General features: G+C 46.1%; 1 protein-coding gene across 1 annotated transcript in view; it reads right to left on the bottom strand.

Annotated features, from left to right (window-relative positions):
- Window positions 1-22973, bottom strand: part of SLC1A3 (solute carrier family 1 member 3) — an 89367-nt gene that overhangs the window by 18606 nt on the left and 47788 nt on the right. The window contains exon 4 of the mRNA XM_053299997.1: window positions 10181-10385. Within this exon, the coding sequence (XP_053155972.1) occupies window positions 10181-10385 (205 nt within the window). The remainder of the gene's footprint in view (window positions 1-10180; window positions 10386-22973) is intronic.

Raw genomic sequence — 22973 nt, 5'->3', positions numbered from 1 at the left:
AGAGGGAGGAGCACTGCTTGCGAGCTCCTCTCTCCCTCTTCAATTTAGGTCTTTCTTTTCTCAACTGTCACGGGAGGGGTAAGGTGGTTTCGGAAGTTGGGAGGGAGGGAGGGTGGGACTTCGGCGGCGGCAGCATTTTTACTTTTACTTTTCTTCGGCCGCCACCCACCGCGGCCCGTGTCTCCGGCCGGGCCGGCCACCCAGGGCTCCGGCGGGCCCGCCACCCACCACCACCGCGGCTCCAGCAGGCCCGCCGCCACCGCCCGCGGCTCCGGCCAGGCCCTCCGCTGCCCGGGGCCTCTCCCTTGTCGCCGCGGCGTGTCCTCTGGCCAAGGCGGCGGCGGCCAGTGTCGCCCGGCGCCGCTCACCCGGCTTCTTCGGGGTGGCCACTTCTGGCCGCCCAAGATGGCCACCGGGTGCCGGTGGTCGTGTCTCCCTTGCTCTGTTCTGCGCATGCGCTCCGCGCATGCGCAGAACAGGCCAGGGAGGCACGGACACACGCTTGGTGTCCGTCCACGGACGGACACCAAGCGTTTTATTATAGAGGATTGCCTGCACATTGGTTGTGGGATCTGGCACCATATTTGTCCAGCATTTACTGAAGTGTGATTTGCTTAAAAAAAAGAAAGAAAGAACCTCCTGTGTTGTCAGGGGGGCAACTAAAGTGGGGGAAATACTAAACAGAGGCCACATTGTCATGACAACCATCGTGGTTAAAGACTTAACTGTGAGTGGTGAGCCCTGTGCACTCCCACAGAGTGTGAGAACCTGGAATTTCTGGGCTATCCCAGTTAGATCACTGCAGTTATTCAGCATTGAACCAGGACAAATAACCAGAATTCGATCTAACTCTTTAACCACAATCATTCTCAACACAAGAACACAGCAAAAATGTTTTTTTAGTTCTTGTAATATATGCAGGGAAACTTTAAGCACAATCCATTCCCTCCTGCCCACACAGTTCACAGAGCTGCACACATGACAGTAGAGACCACCTCTATACAGACTACAGGTCTGTCTCCAAACTTTTGTGGCTGGGCAAAGTAATTGTGAGGGTGGTTGCCTCCCAGCTCCAGTCTTGGAGGAAACTGATTATCTTAACCCATTTCAAATTGGCTTTCAGGCTGGCTATGGGGTGGAGACTGCCTTGTTCGGCCTGATGGATGATCTCCAACTGGGAATTGACAGGAAGTGTGACTCTGTTGACCCTTTTGGACCTCTCAGTGGCTTTCGATACTATTGACCATAGTATCCTTCTGGAGCGTCTGAAGGGATTGGAAGTGGGAGGCACTGCTTTGCAGTGGTTCCGCACCCACCTCTTGGGCAGGTTCCAGATGGTATCCCTTGGAGACTACTCTTCTTCAAAATCTGAACTTTTGTATGGTGTGCCTCAGGGCTCCATATTGTCTCTGATGTTGTTTAACATCTACATGAAACTGCTGGGAGAGATCATCAGATGACATTTGCTGATGACACTCAAATCTATTTCTCCATGTCAGCATCATCTGGAGAGGGCATAACCTCCCTAAATGCCTGTCTGGAGTCGGTGATGGGCTGGATGAGGGATAACAAACTGAGATTGAATCCAGATAAGACAGAGGTACTCATCGTGCAGGGTCAAAACTCGAGAGACAATTTTGATCTGCCTGTTCTGGATGGGGTCACACTTCCCCAGAAGGAACAGGCACGCAATCTAGGGGTGCTTTTGGATCCAATCCTCTCCCTGGTGTCCCAGGTTGAGGCAGTGGCCAGAAATGCCTTCTATCAGCTTTGGCTGATATGCCAGCTGCGTCTGTTTCTTGAGAAGAACAACCTCAAAACAGTGGTACATCGGCTGGTAACCTCCAGACTGGACTACTGCAATGTGCTCTATGTGGGGCTGCCCTTGAATATAGTCCGGAAATTATAGTTGGTCCAGAATGCGGCAGCCAGGCTGGTCTCTGGGTCATCTTGGAGAGAACATATTACTCCTGTATTGAAGGAGCTACACTGGCTGCCAATATGTTTTTGGGCAAAATACAAAGTGTTGATTATAACCTATAAGGCCCTAAACAGCTTGGGCCCTGGGTATTTAAGAGGACGTCTTCTCTTCATCATGAACCCGACCGCTCATTAGGATAATCAGGAGAGGTCCGTCTGCATTTGCCACCAGCTCGTCTTGTGGCTACTCAGGGACAGGCCTTCTCCGCTGCTGCTCCGAGGCTTTGGAATGCGCTCCCTGCTGAAACAAGAGCCTCCCCACCTCTGACAGCTTTTTAAAAGTCTTTAAAGACACATCTGTTCAACCAGGCTTTTAATTAATATTGTTTTAATGGTTCTAATGCTGTTTTAAAATATTGTTTAAAAATTTAAAATTGTTGTAATGTTTTAAACTTTTTGTTTTAACTAATGTTTTACTTTCTGTTTTTATTTTGTTGTAAAGCACCTGGAGACAGAAGTTTTGGGAGGTATAAAATATGTTTGTTAAATAAATAAATAAATAAATAAATAAATAAATAAAACTAGCTTACCCTGCACAGAGCATCTGTGTGCCCTTTGGGGCCGGCGCTTCCCCTCCCCCACCTTATGCCCCAGTTTGCGCTGCTAGCTCACTTTCCTCGCAGTGTGGCTCTGGCAGCTGCCTGGCTCCTCTTGGCGGTGTGGCTCTGCTGCCTGCCTCCTCTCACCCCTGTTGGGCGTGGCTCTGCTGCCCTCTGTCTCTTCATGGCAGCCCAGCCACTGCCTCACCACAGCCGGCCCAGACCCACCACTTCCTTACTGCGTCTGGACCGGGCCCACGCGGCTCTGCCGCCTGCCCAGCCGGGCTTCTCTTACAAGTGAGCTTCTCTTATGAGCCCCTGGTGGCGCAGTGGTAAAACTGCCGCCCTGTAACCAGAAGGTTACAAGTTTGATCCTGACCAGGGGCTCAAGGTTGACTCAGCCTTCCATCCTTCCGAGGTCAGTAAAATGAGTACCCAGAATGTTGGGGGCAATATGCTAAATCATTGTAAACCGCTTAGAGAGCTCCGGCTATAGAGCGGTATATAAATGTAAGTGCTATTGCTATTGCTATTGCTAAGTGAGGCTCTGCCACCCACTGCCTTCTCCTCTTCCTGGTGGTTGCTGTTGCCTCCTCCTCACCGCTGCCACTGCCTCCCCACCGCCTCCCCACCACAGCCAGAGCCGCCACCGCCTCCCCGCGACATGCTTCTGCCCCTTCATTCCCCCATTCCCAGCAACCAGGCCTGGACCTGGGCCTACCTCTGCCACTGCATCCCCACGCCATGCACATCTGGCCAGTTTAGAGAATTAATTATATCGATTCTCCAAATTGTAACTATGGCTAATCCTGTGTGTAGCGCTCTTATGAGAGTTCACAAGCAGAAGCACTGTGGTGATTGGGCAGTGCAGATTCCATATGCAGATAGGGAGGAGGAGCCTGTGAGAGCAGAAGCACCATGGTGATTAGGCAGTGGGGATTCCATATGCTGATAGGGAGGCAAAGCCTGTGGCACCGTAATGATTGGGCAGTGGGGATTCCATATGCTGATAGGGAGGAGGAGGCTGTGATGGTTAAGGTAAGTTGGAATGCAACGATTACTGGTCGTAAGATGTTCTTGATTGTAGATGAGAGGAATGGATACACACACACACACACAGTGGGCAAGGGTCTGAGAAGAGAGGGGTTGTGAGGGAGGAAAGGGCCCCTTCAGGAGAAGGAGGCTGCTGTTGTGTGCATTAGATGAGGAAACAAGTGAGACAAGATCTCTTAACTCAGGAAATGAGGGAGGGAGAAATAGGTAGGGGAAGAAAGAGAGAGGGGAAGAGTGAGTGGAGGAGAGAGAAAGAGAGAGAAAGAAGGAAGGGCGAAGGATGGGTTTGGGTCTGTGATCGGCCTGAGGGGAACGAGCAGCCATGGTGGCACCTACTGGTTGCAAGGAAGGGCCCAGTTAATCACTGCTGCTGTTTGGGGCTACCGAGGCCATTGGTGGAAGGAGGGAGGCAGGCAGGCAGGCAAGCAAGGGAAGGACCTGGGCCTGTCAGAGGCCTGAGGGGAATGAGCGGCCATGGAGGTAGTGGCAGCAGGGAAGGGTCCAGTCAACCACTGCTGCTGCTGCTCCTGTGAAGAGGAGCAGGAACGGGGCTCGAGTGAGAAGGTCTCTGGGGTAGGGGCTGCAGCTTGACCAATAGACACTAGGGATGTGCAAACAGGTTCGACGTCGAATGTGTTTGACGTTGAACCAATTCAGTTTGACGATTCGGGGTAGAACCGAACCATCCCCTGATTGGTCTGACCATGCCCTGTTTGGTACATCCCCCGTTTGGTCGGACCCCAGACCAAACACCCCCTGACTGTTCAGGGGTTCATGGAATTTTTTTAAAAAAAATTTTTAACTTATCCCCTTCGAGGGAGTTGTTGGAGGCGGCGGCGGGTGTGTGTCTGTCCGTGGAGGTCCCTCTTCCCCCCGCCGGCCACCCTTCATGCCTATACCAGCTGTTCGGCCGGCTCTTTGGCCCGTTTGGGCCTTCCCCCTCCTTGTAGGCTGATGAGCCTGTGCAATTGGCCTCTGCATGGCCTGGGCCACTGCGCCGGAAGGGGAAGGCCCGAATGGGCTGAAGAGCCAGCCGAATGGCTGGTATAGGCATGAAGGGAGGTCAGCGGGGGGAGGGGGAAACTATGCGAACCCCCCTCCCCTCCGCCTCCAACATCTGCCCCGAAGGGGGTAAGTAAAAAAAAATTTTATTATTAAAAAAAAATCTTCATGAACCCCCGGACCAAACTTGGGGGGGGGCCTTCAAGGGGGATGCCGGACTGAACTGGCCCGGTCTGGTTTGGGTCCGCTATGGGCTCAAACTGAACTGGACCAGCTGGTTCTGTGCACACCCCTAATAGGCACCAGCAACATTGCAGTGGCAACCAATAGGCGAGAGGGAGATGGAGTAAAGGGATGGAGGAGTGACCAAGAGGGGTGAGGGGGATGGAAGCAACTGGATGGAGGAGGAGGAGCAGGGGAGCAGCTCAGGTGAGGGTGGAGAGATTTCTGAGGTGAGGGGGCCTGTGGCAGGGGGTGAGGGGAGCAATCAAGTACTAGCGCACAGTATGCTCTGCACAGCATCTTAAGCTAGTTCCCAATAAAGCCTGAACCCTTCCTCCATCCCTCAAACAAACATGGTGTTGCGTAGACAGCAACACACTCAGTTATTATGGGACACCTCTGCATACCTCACACAGAACTGCTATACAGTGGTCTGTTCCTCTTCCAGGGCTTTGGTGTGCAAGATTTTCTCACAAGCAACAGAAGTACTCTGTGCACTATGGGGCAGGAGAGGAATGCAATTCCTGAATATTTCTATGTGAGGCACAGAATTCCATGGCCAGGAAAGGAAAGAGTGTTTACACTCTCCCTTCCTGTGTACACACTATGCAAGAGATATGGGGCTGATAAGGCAACCTTTGTTTATTGCCCCAAATCTTTTGCCTGATTTAAGAGTTCTGTGTAATTCCAGAGGCTTGCATTTTCCCACCACTAAATACTGCACCAAAAAGAAATTGGATTTCAGCCTGCCAATCAGGGAAGCAACGGCCATCACAGTAACAGCATTTCCTTCTGCAGGCCATCACTGTCTCAACCATGAATGGTGAGACGGAGCAGGTCAGTGATGTGCCAATCCACTTTTGGCACTTGTAAGCACATGAGCGCTGTTTTGTTTAACATCTGAATAGGGCTATTATCTGATCTTTTTCACAGCCCAACCTTTGAAACCAATTGAGCAACAATCTATGCCTTATCACATAAGTGAACAAATGTACTTCAAAATTGATTACATATACTCATCCCACCCCCAACTTTCACTTTTCCTATATGTGGTTTTATTTATTTGTTATTTCTCTATGTAAACTGCTTTGGAATCATTTGTTGAAAAGCAGTATCTAAGTATTCTTTGTCGTTGTTGATCGTCCCTCCAATGCCACCCAAGCAGAGCATCATTTCCGCTTGACAGACGTTCTCCCTGGAGAAGCCCTCATGTCTGTTAACCTGGTATTAATTACACTGCAGACCACTTTATACCTTTTGTGGGGTTTACTGAGAAAAGGGCCTGAATAGGTTTATAGGGCTGTTTACTCAATTACAGAAGTCTGGATTGATTAATAAGAAGTTATAGTCAAATCTGCGTATATTTGTATTTGAATAGAATAAGAATAATATTTCGGGGGGGGGGAAGGATCATTTCTTCATTTTAAATGATGCACTTAGAGATCACTGGAAGTGCCACCTTAATAGTAGAGACATCTCTCCTCTTTCTCAGAGAAGGGAATATGGTACCTCTTTTAGGATGGTGCTTGCTGCAAGATGTGTGTGAATCATCCAAAAATGCAGGTGGGCAGATGGCACCTTGGAAGAGGCATTTCCTCTTCACTTTCACATACTACTACGATGACAGATATTTATATACCGCTCTTCAACCAAAGAGAGATTTACATAGAAACATAAATAATACACATATAAGAAGGTCCCCTGTCCCCAAAGGGCTCACAATCTAAAAAGAAACACAAGGCAGACACCAACAACAGCCACTGAAAGCATGATGCAGCTGTATTTTAAGCACCTGCAAAATTGCATTTTAAAAGCCTAAAGTAAAGTTGTGCTGTCGAGTTGGTTTCGACTCCTGGTGACCACAGAGCCCTGTGGTTTTCTTTGGTAGAATACAGGAGACGTTTACCATTGCCATCTCCCGTGCAGTATGAGATGATGCCTTTCAGCATCTTCCTATATCACTGCTGTTTCTCATAGGTGTTTCTCATAGTCTAGGAAACATACCAGCGGGGATTTGAACCAGCAACCTCTTGCTAGCTAGGCAAGTTACTTCCCCACTGCGCCTACTGCTCAATTAATCAGCAGCACCTTTTTCATTGATCAAAAGAATTTCAACTAGGGGTGTGCATTTTGGAATTTTCTTGTTTCGATTTATATCCGAATCGAAACAACCCCGTTTTGTTTTATACCCAAATTTTCTGAATCCGAATCAGCCCTGTTTTGTTTTGTAGCCGAATTTTCAGAATCTGAATCCGAATCAATTTGGATTTTTAAAAAGGGTACCAGGGCAAAAAGAGTGGGTGGTGCTGGTAGTGTCCAATGGGTGGAAGCTACCACCCAAATTTCAAAGGAACTAGGCAAAGGGCTGATATTTTGTGAATTTTTTAAATTTACACATCTTTAAGAATTTTCCCATAGGGAATAATGGGGATTCCAGCACATGTATCACTTCAAATCAAGGGGAAAGGGATGACCCAGAGTGGAGTGTGGTGGGTGGTAGTGCACAAAAGGGGCAAGGAAACTTCCAGAATTATCTCAGAAGAATTAGGAACATAGGGAACTGCCATATACTGAGTCAGACCATTGATCTATCTAGCTCAGTATTGTCTTCACAGACTGGCAGCGGCTTTTCCAAGGTTGCAGGCAGGAATCTCTCTCAGCCCTATCTTGGAGAAGCCAGGGAGGGAACTTGAAACCTTCTGCTCTTCCCAGAGTGGCTTCATACCCTGAGGGGAATATCTTGCAGTGCTCACACATCAAGTCTCCCATTCATATGCAACCAGGGCAGATCCTGCTTAGCTATGGAGACAAGTCATGCTCAACCACAAGACCAGTTCTCCTCTCCATTGGGCAAAGGGCTGATCTTTTGTGAATTGTTGAAGTTTACGTGTCTTTTAAGATTTCTCCCATAGGGAATAATGGAGGTTTCAGCAGCCCCATAATGCCATTTGGGGGGCACTGGGGTTTCCCAGAGCGAGGGGTTGTGTAGTGCACATAGGGTGCCAACCACCTCCATACCCACAAGCCCTTGGGGTACTGGGTTTTGTGTTTCTGAGGTGTTCATTGTAGATTCTCTGGTAGTATATGAGATTTTCAGTGAAAAACAAGAATCCACTCTCACATGCTACCAGAGAATCTGCACTCAGAACACCACGGAAACAACAGAACCCAGCACCCCATGGGTTAGCAACCCTTCCCCTGGCCAATGTGGGGTCAGTAAAGAGTGGCAAGAAGCAAAAGAGCCAATGGGGAACAAGGAGGGAATTGTCAGCAGGTCAGCCCATGATTTAGGTCACTGATCAGAAGGCTGGAAGGGTGGGAAATTCAAAGAGATGTCAAACACAAAATGGAGAATGACTCAGAGATCACCACAAAATGGAGGTCCGAAACAACAAAATGTTTTGTAGCCGAAACAGGGACGTTTTGTTTTGTATACAAAACTTTTGGATCTGGAAAATGGGTGTTTTGTTTTGTCTACAAAACACCCGAAACAGCCTGTTTTGGGTACAAAATGTTTTGTATCCGAAACATTTTGCACATCCCTAATTTCAACTGATAACCAATTAAATGAATAAACATTGCAGCTCTAGAACTTATATTTGACTACTTTCCCCCAAACCTCCTTCCATTTTTGTACCTGATATTTCACTTATTTATATGTCAAGTGAAAGAAAGTGAGCGGATTTTAAAATGGCAAGAAAACTAGAGGTCTCTGAGTCAGAACAGGTGTGACAATAGTCATTCGTTCTTCAGTCGCTTGTTTTATATTACAATAGCAGCTGTGGGAGGGGGATCAGCATCAGGACCACAACACCCCCCTGCCCCACACAGGAGTGGATATTTAATCCCTTCCCTCCACACTACAGTCCTGCCCCAAACACGCCCCACAAGCTACAAAGAGCTCCAGGAGGAAAGCTCTCATAGGTGCCAAAGAGAAGTACAGGTACATAGGAAGTTGCCTTATACCAAGTCAGACCCTTGCTCCATCTATCTCAATATTGTCTACTCTAACTGGCAGCAGCTCTCCAAGGTTTCAGGCAGGAGTCTCTCCCCATTCTACCTGGAGATGCCAGGGAGTGAACATGGGTTTCTAACCCATCGAGTACAGGGTTCTGTTGTTTCTGAGGTATTCTGAGTGTGGATTCTATGATAGCAAATTAGAGTGGATTCATGGTGTCTCATTGAAAATCTCATTTGCTATCATAGAATCCACACTCAGAATACCTCAGAAACAACAGAACCCTGTACGCCATGGGTTAGAAACCCATGGGGGTGGTTGGCACCCTATGTGCACTACACCACCACTCGCTCTGGGCCACCCCAGCACCCCCCAAGTGCACTTATGGGGCTGCTGAAAGCTCCATTATATTATAACTTATGAGGAAAAACCTTAGAGGCATAAACGTCAACAATTAACCAAAAATCAGCCTTCTGTCCAAATCCTTTGAAAAAATCCAGGTAGCTTCCTTGCCCCTACCCAGCACTACCACCAACCCCACACCGCTCTAGGACACCCCTTTCCCCCCGACGTGAAGCGATACACCCTCCATTATACCTAATGGGGGGAAACCTTAAAGATGCGTAAACTTCAACAATTCACCAAAAATCAGCCCTCTGCCCAATCACTCTGCAATTGCGGTTGTAGCCTCCACCCATTAGGCACTACCACCCCACCCCACTCTTTTGGCCCAGATCCCACGTTATGCCCCCGATCTGCCCCAAAGACACTAAAACTTCAGAAATTCACCAAAATTCAGCCCTTTGCCCAATCCCTCTGCAATTGGGGTGGTAACCTCCACCCATTAGGCACTACCACCCCACCCCACTATTTTGCCCCTGGGACCCGAAATTCGAGCAGACGTCACATCAGACCTTTTTGCATTGAAGTCAATGGGAGGCAAAAAGGCGGGAAATTCAAATAGACGTCATTGCTCAAAATGGAGGGGGATCTATTGGCCACAAAATGGAGGGCCGAAACATCCAAATATTTCGGATCCCAAACAGGGGTGATTCATTTCGGATCCAAAATTATTCGGGGCTCTTTGTGGGTGATTCGGTTCGGATCCGAATCACCCAAAATTCACTGTTTCAGGTACAGATCGTTCTGTACCCGAAACGTTTCGCACATCCCTAGTATAAGGCAGCTTCCTATGTTCCTATGACTGCTATTTTAGTTATTCAAAAAATACAGAAGTATTGCTGTTTCTAGTCCCACCTGTGTTTTGACTCTATAATTCTAAGTTATTTTTGAGCTGAGGATGCTAGCTTGAAAAAGATGATGCATGGCTCAAAGTGTAATGGTATAATGTTAATTCATTCAGTCACACACCTGTTGTAGGTGTGAAATGTGGATGTTGCTAAGCTTATGGAAAATGCTGGCTTACCTGATTAAATCCAGAAAGGCATCTGCAGCTGTTACTCGCACAATTTTGCCTTCTCGGTGCATTTTTTCCTTCGACCCCTTTCCAGGATGGATGATGACCACCATGATTATCCCAATCAAGACAGCAATGATTGTGGTACTCATGTAGTAGATGACTGCTCGGAGTCCCATCTTCCCGGATGCTTTACTGTCCAGGGCTGCAACTCCTAGCAAAATTAAGCACACGTGTAAAGCCAGGTTCTGTACAACTCAGAAAAATGAACTAATATTACAAATAAAATGCACTTTTTGTGGAAAGATGGCTACTATGCATGCTCTGTTCCTCTCTGAAGGCTACTGAATACTATATCACTAAACCTTTTTGCCCCCAAGTTTGTACGAGATATCCCAAGACTGGAACTCTCAATCGTCTCAGAAAACTGCTAGAGTGGGGTGAACTGCTGAAAGAATGGTGCCTGACATTCTGTGCAATGTTCCGTATGTGTTCTAAGACAACGTAAGCACAGTTGTGCAAGTGCGCTTATGTGCAAATGCAAAATTTGTGCAAATTGAGTTGTGCAACAGTACAGCTATTATTTTGGATAGTAAGAGCACACTTGCTTAATGACAGTGTGCAGCAGCGGTAAAAAGGCCAGTTCCATGCTAGGGATCATTAGGAAGAGGAATGCAAATAAATAATACTAATATTGTAATGGCCTTATACAAATCTATGGTGCAGCCACATCTGGAGTACTGAGTGCAGTTCTGGTAGCTGTATATTAAGGAGGACATTGTGGAACTGGAAAAGTTGCAGAAGAGGGCAACCAAGATGATCAAGGGCCTGGAAGGCTACAGCTGGGGTTTTTTAGTTTGGAAAAGAGGTGACTATGGGGGAACATGATAGAGGTGTATAAAATTATGTATGAAGTAGAGAGAAATTTTTCTTCCTCTCTCACAACATGAGAATGAGGGGTCATCTCATGAAACTGAAGGCTGGGAAATTTAGGACTGACAAAAGGAAGTATTTTTTTACACCATATATGGGGGCTATTCCCACCATCAGGAAAAATTGGGCTAGGAAAGTCTAGCCCGATTTTTCCCGATCGTGGGAACCACCAGGCTTGGCTGCGAGCCTGGTGGTTCCTAGGTGGGTATCCCGCCTAAGTGCCCCTGCCCTTAGCCTGGGTTTGCACAGCGAGCGCTCTGCAAAACCAGGCTCCCTGATTGTGAGTAGCCGTGGCATGACTCCGTGGCTTGGGTCCGCGCTGCAGCTACTTGCGAGATGACCCCCGACCGGGAGGCAAAAAGCCGCCTCCTGGCTCCAGGGATTTCCCCAGTATGCCTTGCACACTCGCGCAGAGCATACTGGGGGTTCCAGGGGCCACGCAGCCCCCAAGCTCCCCAGCCCCCGCCGGCTCCGTCATGGAGCCGGAAATCATGTGAGTGGCCGATACGGCCGCCCAGGGCTCCCTGCCCGATCGTCTGTGGGGAGAGTGGGCTTAGCCCGCTCTCCCCGCAGCTTTGCAAAAAGCGAGTCTCACGGATCGTGAGACCCGCCTCATGATCTATGGAATTCTCTGCCACAGAATGTGGTGATGGACACTAGCTTGGATGCCTTTATAAGTGACTTAGATAAATTAACAGAGGACAGGTCTATCAATGACTACTAATCTGGTGGCTATAGGCCACCTCCAGCCCCAGAGACACGATGCCTTTGAATACCAGTTGCAGGGGAGCAACAGCATCAGAGAGGGCATGTGCTCAGCTCTTACCAGTGGGCTTCTCAGAGGCTTCTGGTGGGCCACTGTGAGAAACAGGATGCTGGACTTGATAGGCCTTGGGCCCGATCCAGCAGCACTGTTCTTCTATTCTTCTGAGAGTGGCTTATTCGATTTGGGGTATTCAGAGTCAAATGTTTGCACAGACCCACTTCACATCTTATATTCAGCAAGTAGGGAGCGATGAGCCCCTTTCAGCCCAGCCCAGTATCTCTCTAGTGGCTGGCTGGTATTTACTTTCCTCTGGCATCGTGTGTGTGTGTGTGTGTGCTTTCAATTTCGAGCCCTTTGGGGACAAGGAACCATTTTCTCACACCTTTTGCTATGTAAACTATTTTGAGAACCTTTTTGTTGAAAAGCAGTATATAACAATATTTTAATAATAATCTGCAAGCATATACTGTTGAGATAAAATGCTAACAAGCTGATCAAGCACTATCTGAGAATAATTCTAGGTGGGTGAGTTTCAGTGATTCACAGAAGTTTCAAAGTTGAGGTGTTTCTCTACTCCTTCTTGTTGGCTTCTAGCATCCTTCCACAACAAACAGCAGCTGAAATTTGGTGCACACATGATTCAAGACACCATCATTCAGTCACAATACATCTTTGAACTCCAGATGCTGGTATTGAGATACTGAGGAATTGCTGTTGCCTTCAAGCCCTGCTTTGTGGTTTCCAGGAGGCTTCTGGCTGACCATGGATGGAAACAGTTTAATGGCCCACCTACTGCGCGGTGTTCTCTCTGTGTTATAACACAACATATGTGCAGTCACACAAGAGTGTTCTTATGCAAACACTAACAACTGCACACATACAGTTGTGGTATATTACATCTATTATTTCCAATGGCTGGACTATCATGCATTTTGTGCAATGTTTGCATTTGTGAAAGAGCATTCTTGTGTAACTGTGTGCACATTGTGTTAAAACATGCATGGAACACTGTGCAGTATATAACCCAATGGGTTAGATGAATCATTCTGATCCAGCAAGGCCCTTTTCATATTTGAAAAGTATAAATATGGACTATTTCTACCTGTTTTACTTGAAAATTGGGACATAGTCTGCTGTGTTACAATTCTCAGTGCTCCAGCACAGAGTAAATCCAGGCACAGATGGGACAAAATGCCAGCCTGCTATAAGAGTTTCACCTTTGTAGCCAGGACTGATCTCTAGGGAGGTGCGGGGCTGGGGGCGAATCAGCATGTGCGGGGCCCCCTTCACCTTTTGTAAGATTACAAAATCATACTGACTGATGACATATTGTGCAAATAGTGCGAGCGAGTGAGTGCGGTTTTTGGACATGTCCAACCAGCTTGGTCATATAGTTCATTTGTAAGGGGGGAAAGTTAAAAGCACAACACATGCCCCTTGCTTCACAGTTCTCACTCAGACATTCTGGATTGCAAACCAACTTGAGCATAGTGCATGTACAAATAAAATAAATAAAGTTTATTTAGATGTTTACAGTTAGCCCTACTTTCACTAGTTGTGAAATACTCTATGGATAGAATTCTTTTTGGCAGCTTTACTGCAGAAGGAAAATTTATAAAAAGTCATGAATCAAGCCACTTATAGGACTTTTTTGATATGTTTAGGGGGGGAAATATTAAGAACAATTTGTCCAAACCATTTCAATTTCAATATTCGGAGCCCTCCCACCCAGTCCTATATCTGCGCCCTATATCAAAGCCCCAATGCAAGTCATTCCAGGTGATCTGAAGGGTGGGGCAAAAAGTGGGGTGCTTTTACTCTTTGTATGAAGGCAAAGGGCAGATTCCTCCACATGGGGTGGAATGATGGTCCAAAGAAGGGTTTCAGTTTCAAAAGTTTTTGTAATTTTCTGCCATGAAACAAGCCACTTGCAGGACTTTAAAAAATATATATATATTAAAAAAAGCAATTTGTCCAATCCATTTCAATTTCAATATTCAGAGCCCTCCCAACCTGCCCTATATCTGTGCCTGATATCAAAGCCCTATAGGAAGCCATTCAATAAATATACAAGGGGTTGGGGAATTATGAAAAAAGGGAAATCCCATACATTTCATTGCAGGCTCTGCGAAGGAGGAGGAAGGCACGAGTTCTCTGCACATCCCAGGGCTGTAGGGCAGGGCAGACAGCGGGTATGCAGTGCACAGCGCTCTGGTGGGGTGAGCTTCAAGGACTGGAAAGAGCTTCAGGAAACTGGGAGGCCTTCAGAGAGGCCTGCTCCAGAAGCCCTTGGAAGCCCCACACACCTGCTCAACAGCTGAGAGTTGGTTGGGGAAGGGAGTTTTAGCAGCTTCTCCTCTTGTGCAGGGAGCCTTTGGATAGCAGGCTAGCCTGCGTGTAGCTCCTGCAGGCTGTAGCTCTACAGGTTGGTTGAGCTGGGAGAGGGGAGGAAGGTCAATTTTTTTGCAGGGCAGGTTGCTCCCCTGCAGGGCCTGTCCCAGCATGCGGCCTGGGGCGATTGTCCTGGTTGCCTTGCCCTAAGGACAGGCCTGTTTGTACCTATTAACTACCCTTGGCTTGGAGAGAGTAAATTTGAAGTGGCAGCCAGGAATGTAACTATGTTTTCAGAATGCATTGCAATTTGTACCTACCAATACATGACAAATGTATTCTATGTTTGCTTCTCTATTTAATTATGAAGTATATCAGGAATGCTTCCAAAATGGCTTAAAATGACATATAGAAATAACTTTACTTTCCAAAAAAACCAGTAAACTCAAGGTGGTCTACACATAAAATTTGAAAACGCACGAACGTATTGCACACACACACACATTGCAATAAAACTGTATAATAAAATACAGATAAGAACAGCAAACAATAAAAATCACAATCCAGCAGCAAACATATAAAATGAAGAGAGAAGGCTTTATGAGACAGAAAGGCTTTCATTTCCCTTTAGAAACAATGCATGAGGGGGCCATTCAGAACTCTCTAAGAGTTCCAATACTATGGAGTTATATACAAAAGTTCTGTAACTAAGAGACTACCCTGGTACCCTGTTAATGGCAAGACAGAGAACTGGGCCTCAGTGGCAGATGTCAGAGGCCGAGCAGTTGGGAGTAGGTGGTCATTAAGATAGTTTGGAACCAGATTATAAAGGGCTTTAAAGGCCAAAACCATCTATCTATCTATCTATCTATCTATCTATCTATCTATCTATCTATCTATCTATCTATCTAATTTCTAGACTGCCCCATCCTAAAGCTCTGGGTGGTGCACAAGAAGTTTAAAATATAAAAACAAACACCATTTAAAACACATTTTGAATTGAGTCTGGAATAGATACGTGCAAAACGTTTTGAAGTTGAAACATTTTTATTTGCAATGGGCCATTTTGAATGTTTCGAGATCAAAACAAACACCCTTAAAATAAAGGGCCTGTTTAGAGCTCGGAAAAAATCAATCCCATGTCAAATAAGCTGCTAACCTGCTACCCCTGCTAACTTGGCAAAGAGGCACCTTTTAACGTGGTGATTCTCTTTATTTAGCAGGGGGAGAGTAACTGGCCCTCTCCACCCCCAGCACAGTACCTCCAGTGACTGTTGCTGGTTTCTATCTTGTGTTTGTTTTTAGATTGTGAGCCCTTTGGGGACAGGCATCCATCTTATTTATTTATTATTTCTCTGTGTAAACTGCCCTGAGCATTTTTGGAAGGGTGGTATAGAAATTGAATAAATAATTTAAAAATAATAAATAAGACAGAGGTACTTATTGTGCGGGGTTGGAACTCGGGAGACAATTTTGATCTGCCGGTCCTGGATAGGGTCATGTTCCCCCAGAAGGAACAGATACGCAGTCTGGGGGTACTTCTGGATCCGAACCTCTCCCTCGTGTCCTAGGTTGAGGCAAAGGCCAGAGGTCCTTTTTATTGGCTTCAGCTGATACGCCAGCTGTATCTTTTTTTTTTTAAATGAATGATCTCAAAAAGGTGGGACATATGCTCTTAACCTCTAGGCTGGATTACTGCAATGCGCTCTATGTGGGGCTGCCTTTGTACATGGTCCGGAAACTGCAGTTAGTTCAGAATGCGGCAGCCAGGTTGGTCTCTGGGTCATCTAGGAGAGTCCATATTACTCCTCAGTTGAAGGAAGTACACTGGCTGCCGATACATTTCTGGGCAAAATACAAGGTGCTGGTTATTACCTATAAAGCCCTAAACAGCTTAGGCCCTGGATGTTTAAGAGAACATCTTCACCATGAGCCCCACCACCTGTTGTTAATCTGGAGAGTCTAGTCTGCGGTTGCTGCCAACTTGTTTGGCGGCTACTCCAGAACGGGTCTTCTCTATTGCTGCCCCTGGACTTTGGAACACACTCCCTGTTGAGATAAGAGCCTCCCAATCTCTGGCAACTTCTAAAAACGTGCTGAAGACACATTTATTCACCCACGCTTTTAATTAGATTTATAGCTTTACTATTTTTAATATTGGGTTTTCAATGTCTAAATCGAAATTTTAATGATTTGAATTGTTAAATGATTTGATGTTTTAAATGATTTTAAGTATAAATTGCCCAGAGATGCAAGTTTTGGGCAGTATAAAAATACTCTAAATAAATAAATAAATAGAAACATTTTAACGCTTTGAGTGCTATTTTGGAGGCCTGTTTTGCCTTGCTGATTGGTTTGGCACTGGCTTGCGATCCCATGGGGGTTTGGGACAAAGGTTAAAAATGTGTTAAAAACTGCCTGCTTGCCCATTTCTTTTGTGGGTTGGGTGGTAGGAAGAACCCATCATACCCTACCACTAAACCAACTTTGGTATTCATAGAAACTACAATGGGGAACAATGGGATGTTTCAAGTTCCCGTATTGTTTGCTATGGCCGAAACATTAAAAATGTTTCAAGTTTTGTTTCGTGGAAACAACCGGGTCAACCACTGTTTCGAAGAAACATTTCAGCCATCTGTATTTTGTTTCGAGCTCGAAACAAAGCACAAAATCCCTAGTCTGGAAGCAAATCCCTAGTCTAGAAGCCAACCGGGAGCCAATTAATTGGAATAGAATAGGTTTAATATGCTCTGTTGGGTTGCCCCGTTAGTAATCTAGGCAGCAGAACTGTGAGCAAGTTGAAGTTTCTGAACCATTTTCAAAAACATGTACAGTGCAGGGTGGCCCTTCCATGAGGTGAGGTGATGTAGTTGCCTCTGACAGCAGATTACTGGGGAGCCAGCATGGCAGCAAGATGGTCTCCTGCATCTCACTTTAAAGGAAAGAGAGGGAAGAAGGTGTGTAAGAGGAGCCAAATTTGGCACCCTGCCTCAGGTACAAGGAGGTTTTCAGCCACCACAGCCACACACACCCCGACTACAATATATATTAAAGTTAAAGGATTATTGAGTAAAGTTGTAACCAGAATCACCAGACTAGGCTACAGCAGTTCTTTTAGGCTTATACTAGCTATCACAGCACACTAAACATGGCATAGATTCACAGAGTCAAGTGATCAGTTGTCATTTCAGGCAAAAAACAAACACTTCCTTGATTCTGGGGTTATAGTCAGGGGCGTAGCTATAATTGAACGAAAGGGTTCAAAGAACACGGGCCCCCAGCTCCTGAGGGCCCTCCAGCTCCATCCCTCCCTATTTTCTTCATTATCTCCCTCACTCTGGGGGGCCGCCAGAGAGAGGGATGAACACAGGCTCCCTCTCCCCTAGCTACGCCCCTGGTTATAGTGCTACTTCTGGGATCAGCCTCACCTGCCATAGGGCTGAACATAACGTGTGAATAATTGTACACACGTACGTATCAATAATTTAGCCCTCTTTCGCCAGCATTTTAAATCATAGAGAAATGATCCTCAGGTTCAGAACTTGCCTCTGCAAGTTATCCCTGAAATCAGGGATAAAAGGGGATGTGACTACAGGGTATGGGTTGGCACTCCTAAGTTCCCCCTGTCCTTGGGTACACCGTACCCATTTTTTGAATGACTGAAGAGGGTTTCGGCATACACTGTATAGAAATTATAAATCTGTACCACATGATGTATAAAAAGTCCTACAGAAATACAGATAGTTCTTATAGGCACCTCCAATGAACTGATGAAGGACTGTATTCATTTGGGTCATGGATCAGGAATTCCGGGGCTGAGGTCCAGAGGTCTTGTGAGCTAATTGTGATTGCTCAGCAGTGCTTGGGAGGCACTTTGCCCATGCACAGATGCACTCATGCTTTTATTATCACTCCCCATGTTCCCGGGCTGAGTGATGGCCCTGCAACCAGGTTCAAGGGCTGGTGAATCCCGGCTCCAAAGGAGCTCCAGACGCTTGTCCTTGGGGCTGCTGCAACTGATTTATACTCCCAAACTGGGCAAGTGCAAAGTAACAAGAAACTTTCAGATGCCCAGCACAGCGGTACACTTCCTGCTCTTCACATCTGCCAGGGCAGGGCCCTGCTGTGGGGGCTGTTTAGATACCAATTTAACTCTTCGCATGATTCCATCTTTCCCTCAGAGTATCGGAATGCACCAGACAATATGCTTTTTGAAGGGAAACGAAGAGAGTAATTTATCTTCTTTATGTGTGCTAAGCAGAGCAGGAGGCAGGGACTAGCGGGGATTCACAGCAAGCCATAGAACAGTGATTAGTAACAGCTGACAGCCTCGGACCAAGGCTCTTTCTCTTGGGCTGCCTCATTGTAATGTCGGAGTACAAAGGACTGACTGTCCCAGCGCCAAGAATCAGAAACGCAGGAGCACAGAGAATAGCCACACAAAATTTTGCAGTAACAAAACACAGCTGATACCTGCTTACTGGAGACCTGAAAAGGCTGCCCTTTTATGTTCGGGACATTTAGAACAGCATCCGCTTCTATTCCCCCCTCCCATCTAAAAGGTTTAAAGTTGCCCCTTCAGAAAACTAGTGGTTGGGGGTGGGGGACACACAACAAGCACTCTCAAAGGCCCTTTGCATCTGAAAAAGGACTTCCAGTTAGTTGCATGGGATCTCCTAATGTTAAATAAGTATGATGTAACACTGTGAATTACTTCAGTTTAATTAGAGGCGAGTTCATCATAGTAACTTCTTAAGCCAGCCACTCAGCCTGATCATTCAGGATGCCGAGCAATCAAAAAGAAAAGGGGAAAAGGAAAAATAACGTGCCCACAGTACATTCTTGATGCATGGAAGAAAAGAAACTTGTTTCTGTTTGTTAGAAAGATCTTTGTGTTACTTTGTCCAGGTGAGGGTTACTCTACAGCAAAATCCCCAGTCAGGACTCAGTGTGTGTGTGTGTGTGTGTGTGTACACGTGTATATGTATAGATACAGATAAAGGTAAAATGTGCCGTCAAGTCGATTTCAACTCCTGGCACCCACAGAGCCCTGTGGGGTTTTTTTGGTAGAATACAGGAGGAGTTTACCATTGGGCCAGTATATATCTACGCACATTAGCCTTGCTGGAGTTTTTACTCACCAAACTCAAAGTATGGCAGTCCACTGGGGGCTTAGTAAACTGGGGGGGGGGGAGTGGGGGAAAGAACTCTCAAAGGTGCTGGTAAATTTCAGTAAATTTATTTGGTGTGTCTTTTTATTAATACATTAGTGATATTTCCAGAGAAACAAACATAAGTCATTGTGATCAATTGTAGTTACCCAAGAATTGCCTCTGAGGATGAGCATTCTTGGCTCGAATCGTGTAAGGCAATACTGAACAAACCTATTGTAAATGTACTAATAAAAAGACATACTGAATAAATGTATTGAAATTTACCAGTTTCTTCAGAAGTTCCTCCCCCTTTCTCCCCCAATTTGCTGGTGTGGCATCATTTTTCTCCCCCCTCTCTCTTTGGGCTTAGTAAACGGCAAAAACCAAGAGGTGGGAATATCAAAACATGGTTGTAGATTACAATTCATGGCTGGTAGGCTGTGTTGGTCTTGGAGGATCACCAGTTGGGCAGGCCTGGCATAGACTGTATCTGAGAAACACAGAAAGCTGCCTTATACAGAGTCAGGCCCTTGGTTTACTGTGCTCATTCTAGACACTAGACTAGACCAATGGAGCTAGACTGGCAGCAACTATCCAAGGTTTCAGGCAGGAGTCTCTCCCAGCCCTACCTGGTTGTTATTTGCACATGGCTTCATACTGCGGGGTAAATGCAGAGTGAAGCCACTTCAAATCACACTCGTGACATTGAGGGAAGCAGCCCCGTGGCGTATCTAGGGAAAATAGAGCCTAGGGCAAACACTGAAATTGCGCCCCCTGTTCAAACATCTGACACCCATCTTTCAGATAACTTTACCACAATATCAGCTGAAAAATACAAGTCAACCTCGTTAATCTTTTAATATTTCAAAAATTATTTAGCGGTGGATGTAGCCAGAACAAAAAATGCTTGAAAACTACAAATTTCAGTATGCTGGGGCTCATGAAATACCCAAATACTATGTGGAAGTGTACTTGGGAAACTGAAAAGAAGTGCCTATCTAATTCTCTACTATGTATTGTAGCATCACCATTACATAAGTTTTAAAAATAAATGGAGAATTTGACTTTTCCCAGATACTCTGTTGGATTTCCCAGGGCACGCGCCCTGCCTGCCCCACCCTAGATACGCCCCTGCCCCTCTACTCTCGGTTTTTGTTTTTGCAAGTTCACATGGCATGCCTCCATGTTTTCCTTCTAGCCAATGGGTGAGGATGGGGGAGAGATTACTAAAGAGCTATATCTGCATTTGTAAAGAGAGTCATTCTTATCATGCTAATGATTCTGCGTCAGTGTTTCTCCCCATTTGCTCTGGTGTTTTCAGAAAAAGTAGCTTAAAACCAGCATTTTTAAAACCCGAAAATACACAGAGATAAGCTAGAATTCGCAAGTCAAAGCCCGACTTGTGTGTGGAGTGGGTCCAAGGATGTCAAAGGGACTTTGGGGTAAGTTTGGCTGGTGTGTGGATGCACACACTCTCTCCTGAAGGAGATTCAGGATAGAAGCCGTGTGTAAAGCCTCCTGGTGATGCTGCCATGGACTGCAGCTCAGACCCTCTGCATGCAAAGCAGATGCACTATCACTGAGTTACAACCTTATTTCCCATTTTGTTGTAATCCTTACAACAAAACTGTGAGGCAGACCATCATTATTATACCTATCCTCATTTCGGTAGCTGAATATAGGCAGCATCGGCGGAGGCAAACTTGCCCCCCAAATTACTTTTCCCTCTGGGCCCACCTCTACACACACACACACACACACACACACACACACACACACACCCCTCTCTATTTCCATTATGTGCAAACTTCTCTTGGTTTCCTTTAATTCAGCTATCTTCCTTGAAAAACTACAGACTTCCCTCCCCTCACCAAAAATAATACAGATTTTGACATTTATTTTGTCACATACCCCCCCCATATTTCTTAAGCAAACAGCTGGTGCAACATGGTGAGCAGCATGCAATTAAATATGTATATTTTATGCAAATATCTGGACTGTATGGAATCCACAGACATCTCAGTACATCTTTTAAAATCTGATCTGCTGGGGAGCGGGAAGGATTGTGTTAAGAAACTAATTTAGTAAGATCCCAATCTGTCGGTGATGGAACTCAGACAGGGGAAAGAACTTTAAACTCCATTTAAAAAATCAATATAATTTACTTCAGATGAAATACAGTTAGGATGGGAGTGTTAATGCAAAAAATGCCATGATTTCACTTTTCAGGAAGCAGCTCACACCCTCAGCATGCACTTTGCCCCACCTGTACTCCTCTCTCAGTATTTTTTCTGCCACTGTCACTGTGGCTGAGGCAGACTTGGTTGCTGCTCCTGAGTAAGTTCAAGGGTGAGCAGAGATATGAATTTGGGACCTCAGACTCCTAGCTCAATTACTTCTATAACATCCAGGGAATTTCATTTTCTCAGAACTCAGATGATGATACTTGTTGACAAGTGGGGGGTGGTGGTGGAAATAACCATGTAAGACTGCATTTTCCTGAAAGATGAGCCATGGGCCAGTTTCTGCAGGTAGGGGTCATAGTGCCACATTAAAAACTAGATTTCCAGCTAGACAACCAGCCATTGCATTCTGACCTCTGGAAATGGGGGTCAGAGTTCACGGCCTAATTGAAAAGTGCTGGCAGTGGGGCAGCAGCATTCTCTGCATACAGTTACAGAGCAGACGTGGAGATAATTTCAAGACCCTCCTGGGAAAGCAGATCTCCCAGGCCTAGAGCTAAAGGCCACATGGAAATGGAGTTTTATCACCATGATGTCACTTCTAGTCTGCTCTCAGACAAGGATAATGGGAACTGAGGGTGGCATTGGTGGAGCATCTGGGTCCATAAAATGAGGAGGAAGGATGCCAAGAAGTAAGTGCTATTCACTGATACTATCTCTTGAACATACCCATGGGGGCAAGGACAGTCCTCACCATGAGGTGAGGTGAGGCAGTTACCTCAAGCAGCAGATTATTGGGACGCTAGTGGGATGGCAAGAATGCACCACCACCACCTCGCCTCTCCCCCTTTAGGAACATAGGAAGTTGCCATATACTGAGTCAGACCATTGGTCTATCTAGCTCAATATTGTCTTCATAGACTGGCAGCGGCTTCTCCAAGGTTGCAGGCAGGAATCTCTCTCAGCCCTATCTTGGAGAAACCCAGGGAGGAACTTGGAAACTTCTGCTCTGCTCTTCCCAGAGTGGCTCTGTCCCCTGAGGGGAATATCTTGTAGTGCTCACACTTCTAGTCTCCCATTCATATGCAACCAGGGTAGATCCTGCACAGCTAAGGGTACAAGTCATGCTTGCTACCACAGACCAGCTCTCCTCTCCCTTTGCTGGCTGCCTCCTCTACCATTGGAAACAACCACAGTTCAGCAAAAAAATCACTCCAGGACTGTCCCTGTTGTCATGCTTGGGCATAATACAGTACTCTGTTGTCATGCTTGGGCATAATACATTTGAACATATACCATATTTACCTGAATCCAAGACTAGGTTTTTTCCAAGTTTTTTGATGTTAGAAATTGGGAGGTCGTCTTCAGTTCAGAGTCCTGTTTCCTTTGAGTAAATGCAGGTATAACTTGGATTTAGCAACAGCTTTCTAAGGTCA

This window comes from Hemicordylus capensis, chromosome 2, assembly GCF_027244095.1.
Source record: "Hemicordylus capensis ecotype Gifberg chromosome 2, rHemCap1.1.pri, whole genome shotgun sequence".
Taxonomy (NCBI): domain Eukaryota; kingdom Metazoa; phylum Chordata; class Lepidosauria; order Squamata; family Cordylidae; genus Hemicordylus; species Hemicordylus capensis.
The sequence above is the reverse complement of the archived record's forward strand: the minus strand, read 5'-3'. Positions and strand labels throughout refer to the sequence as shown.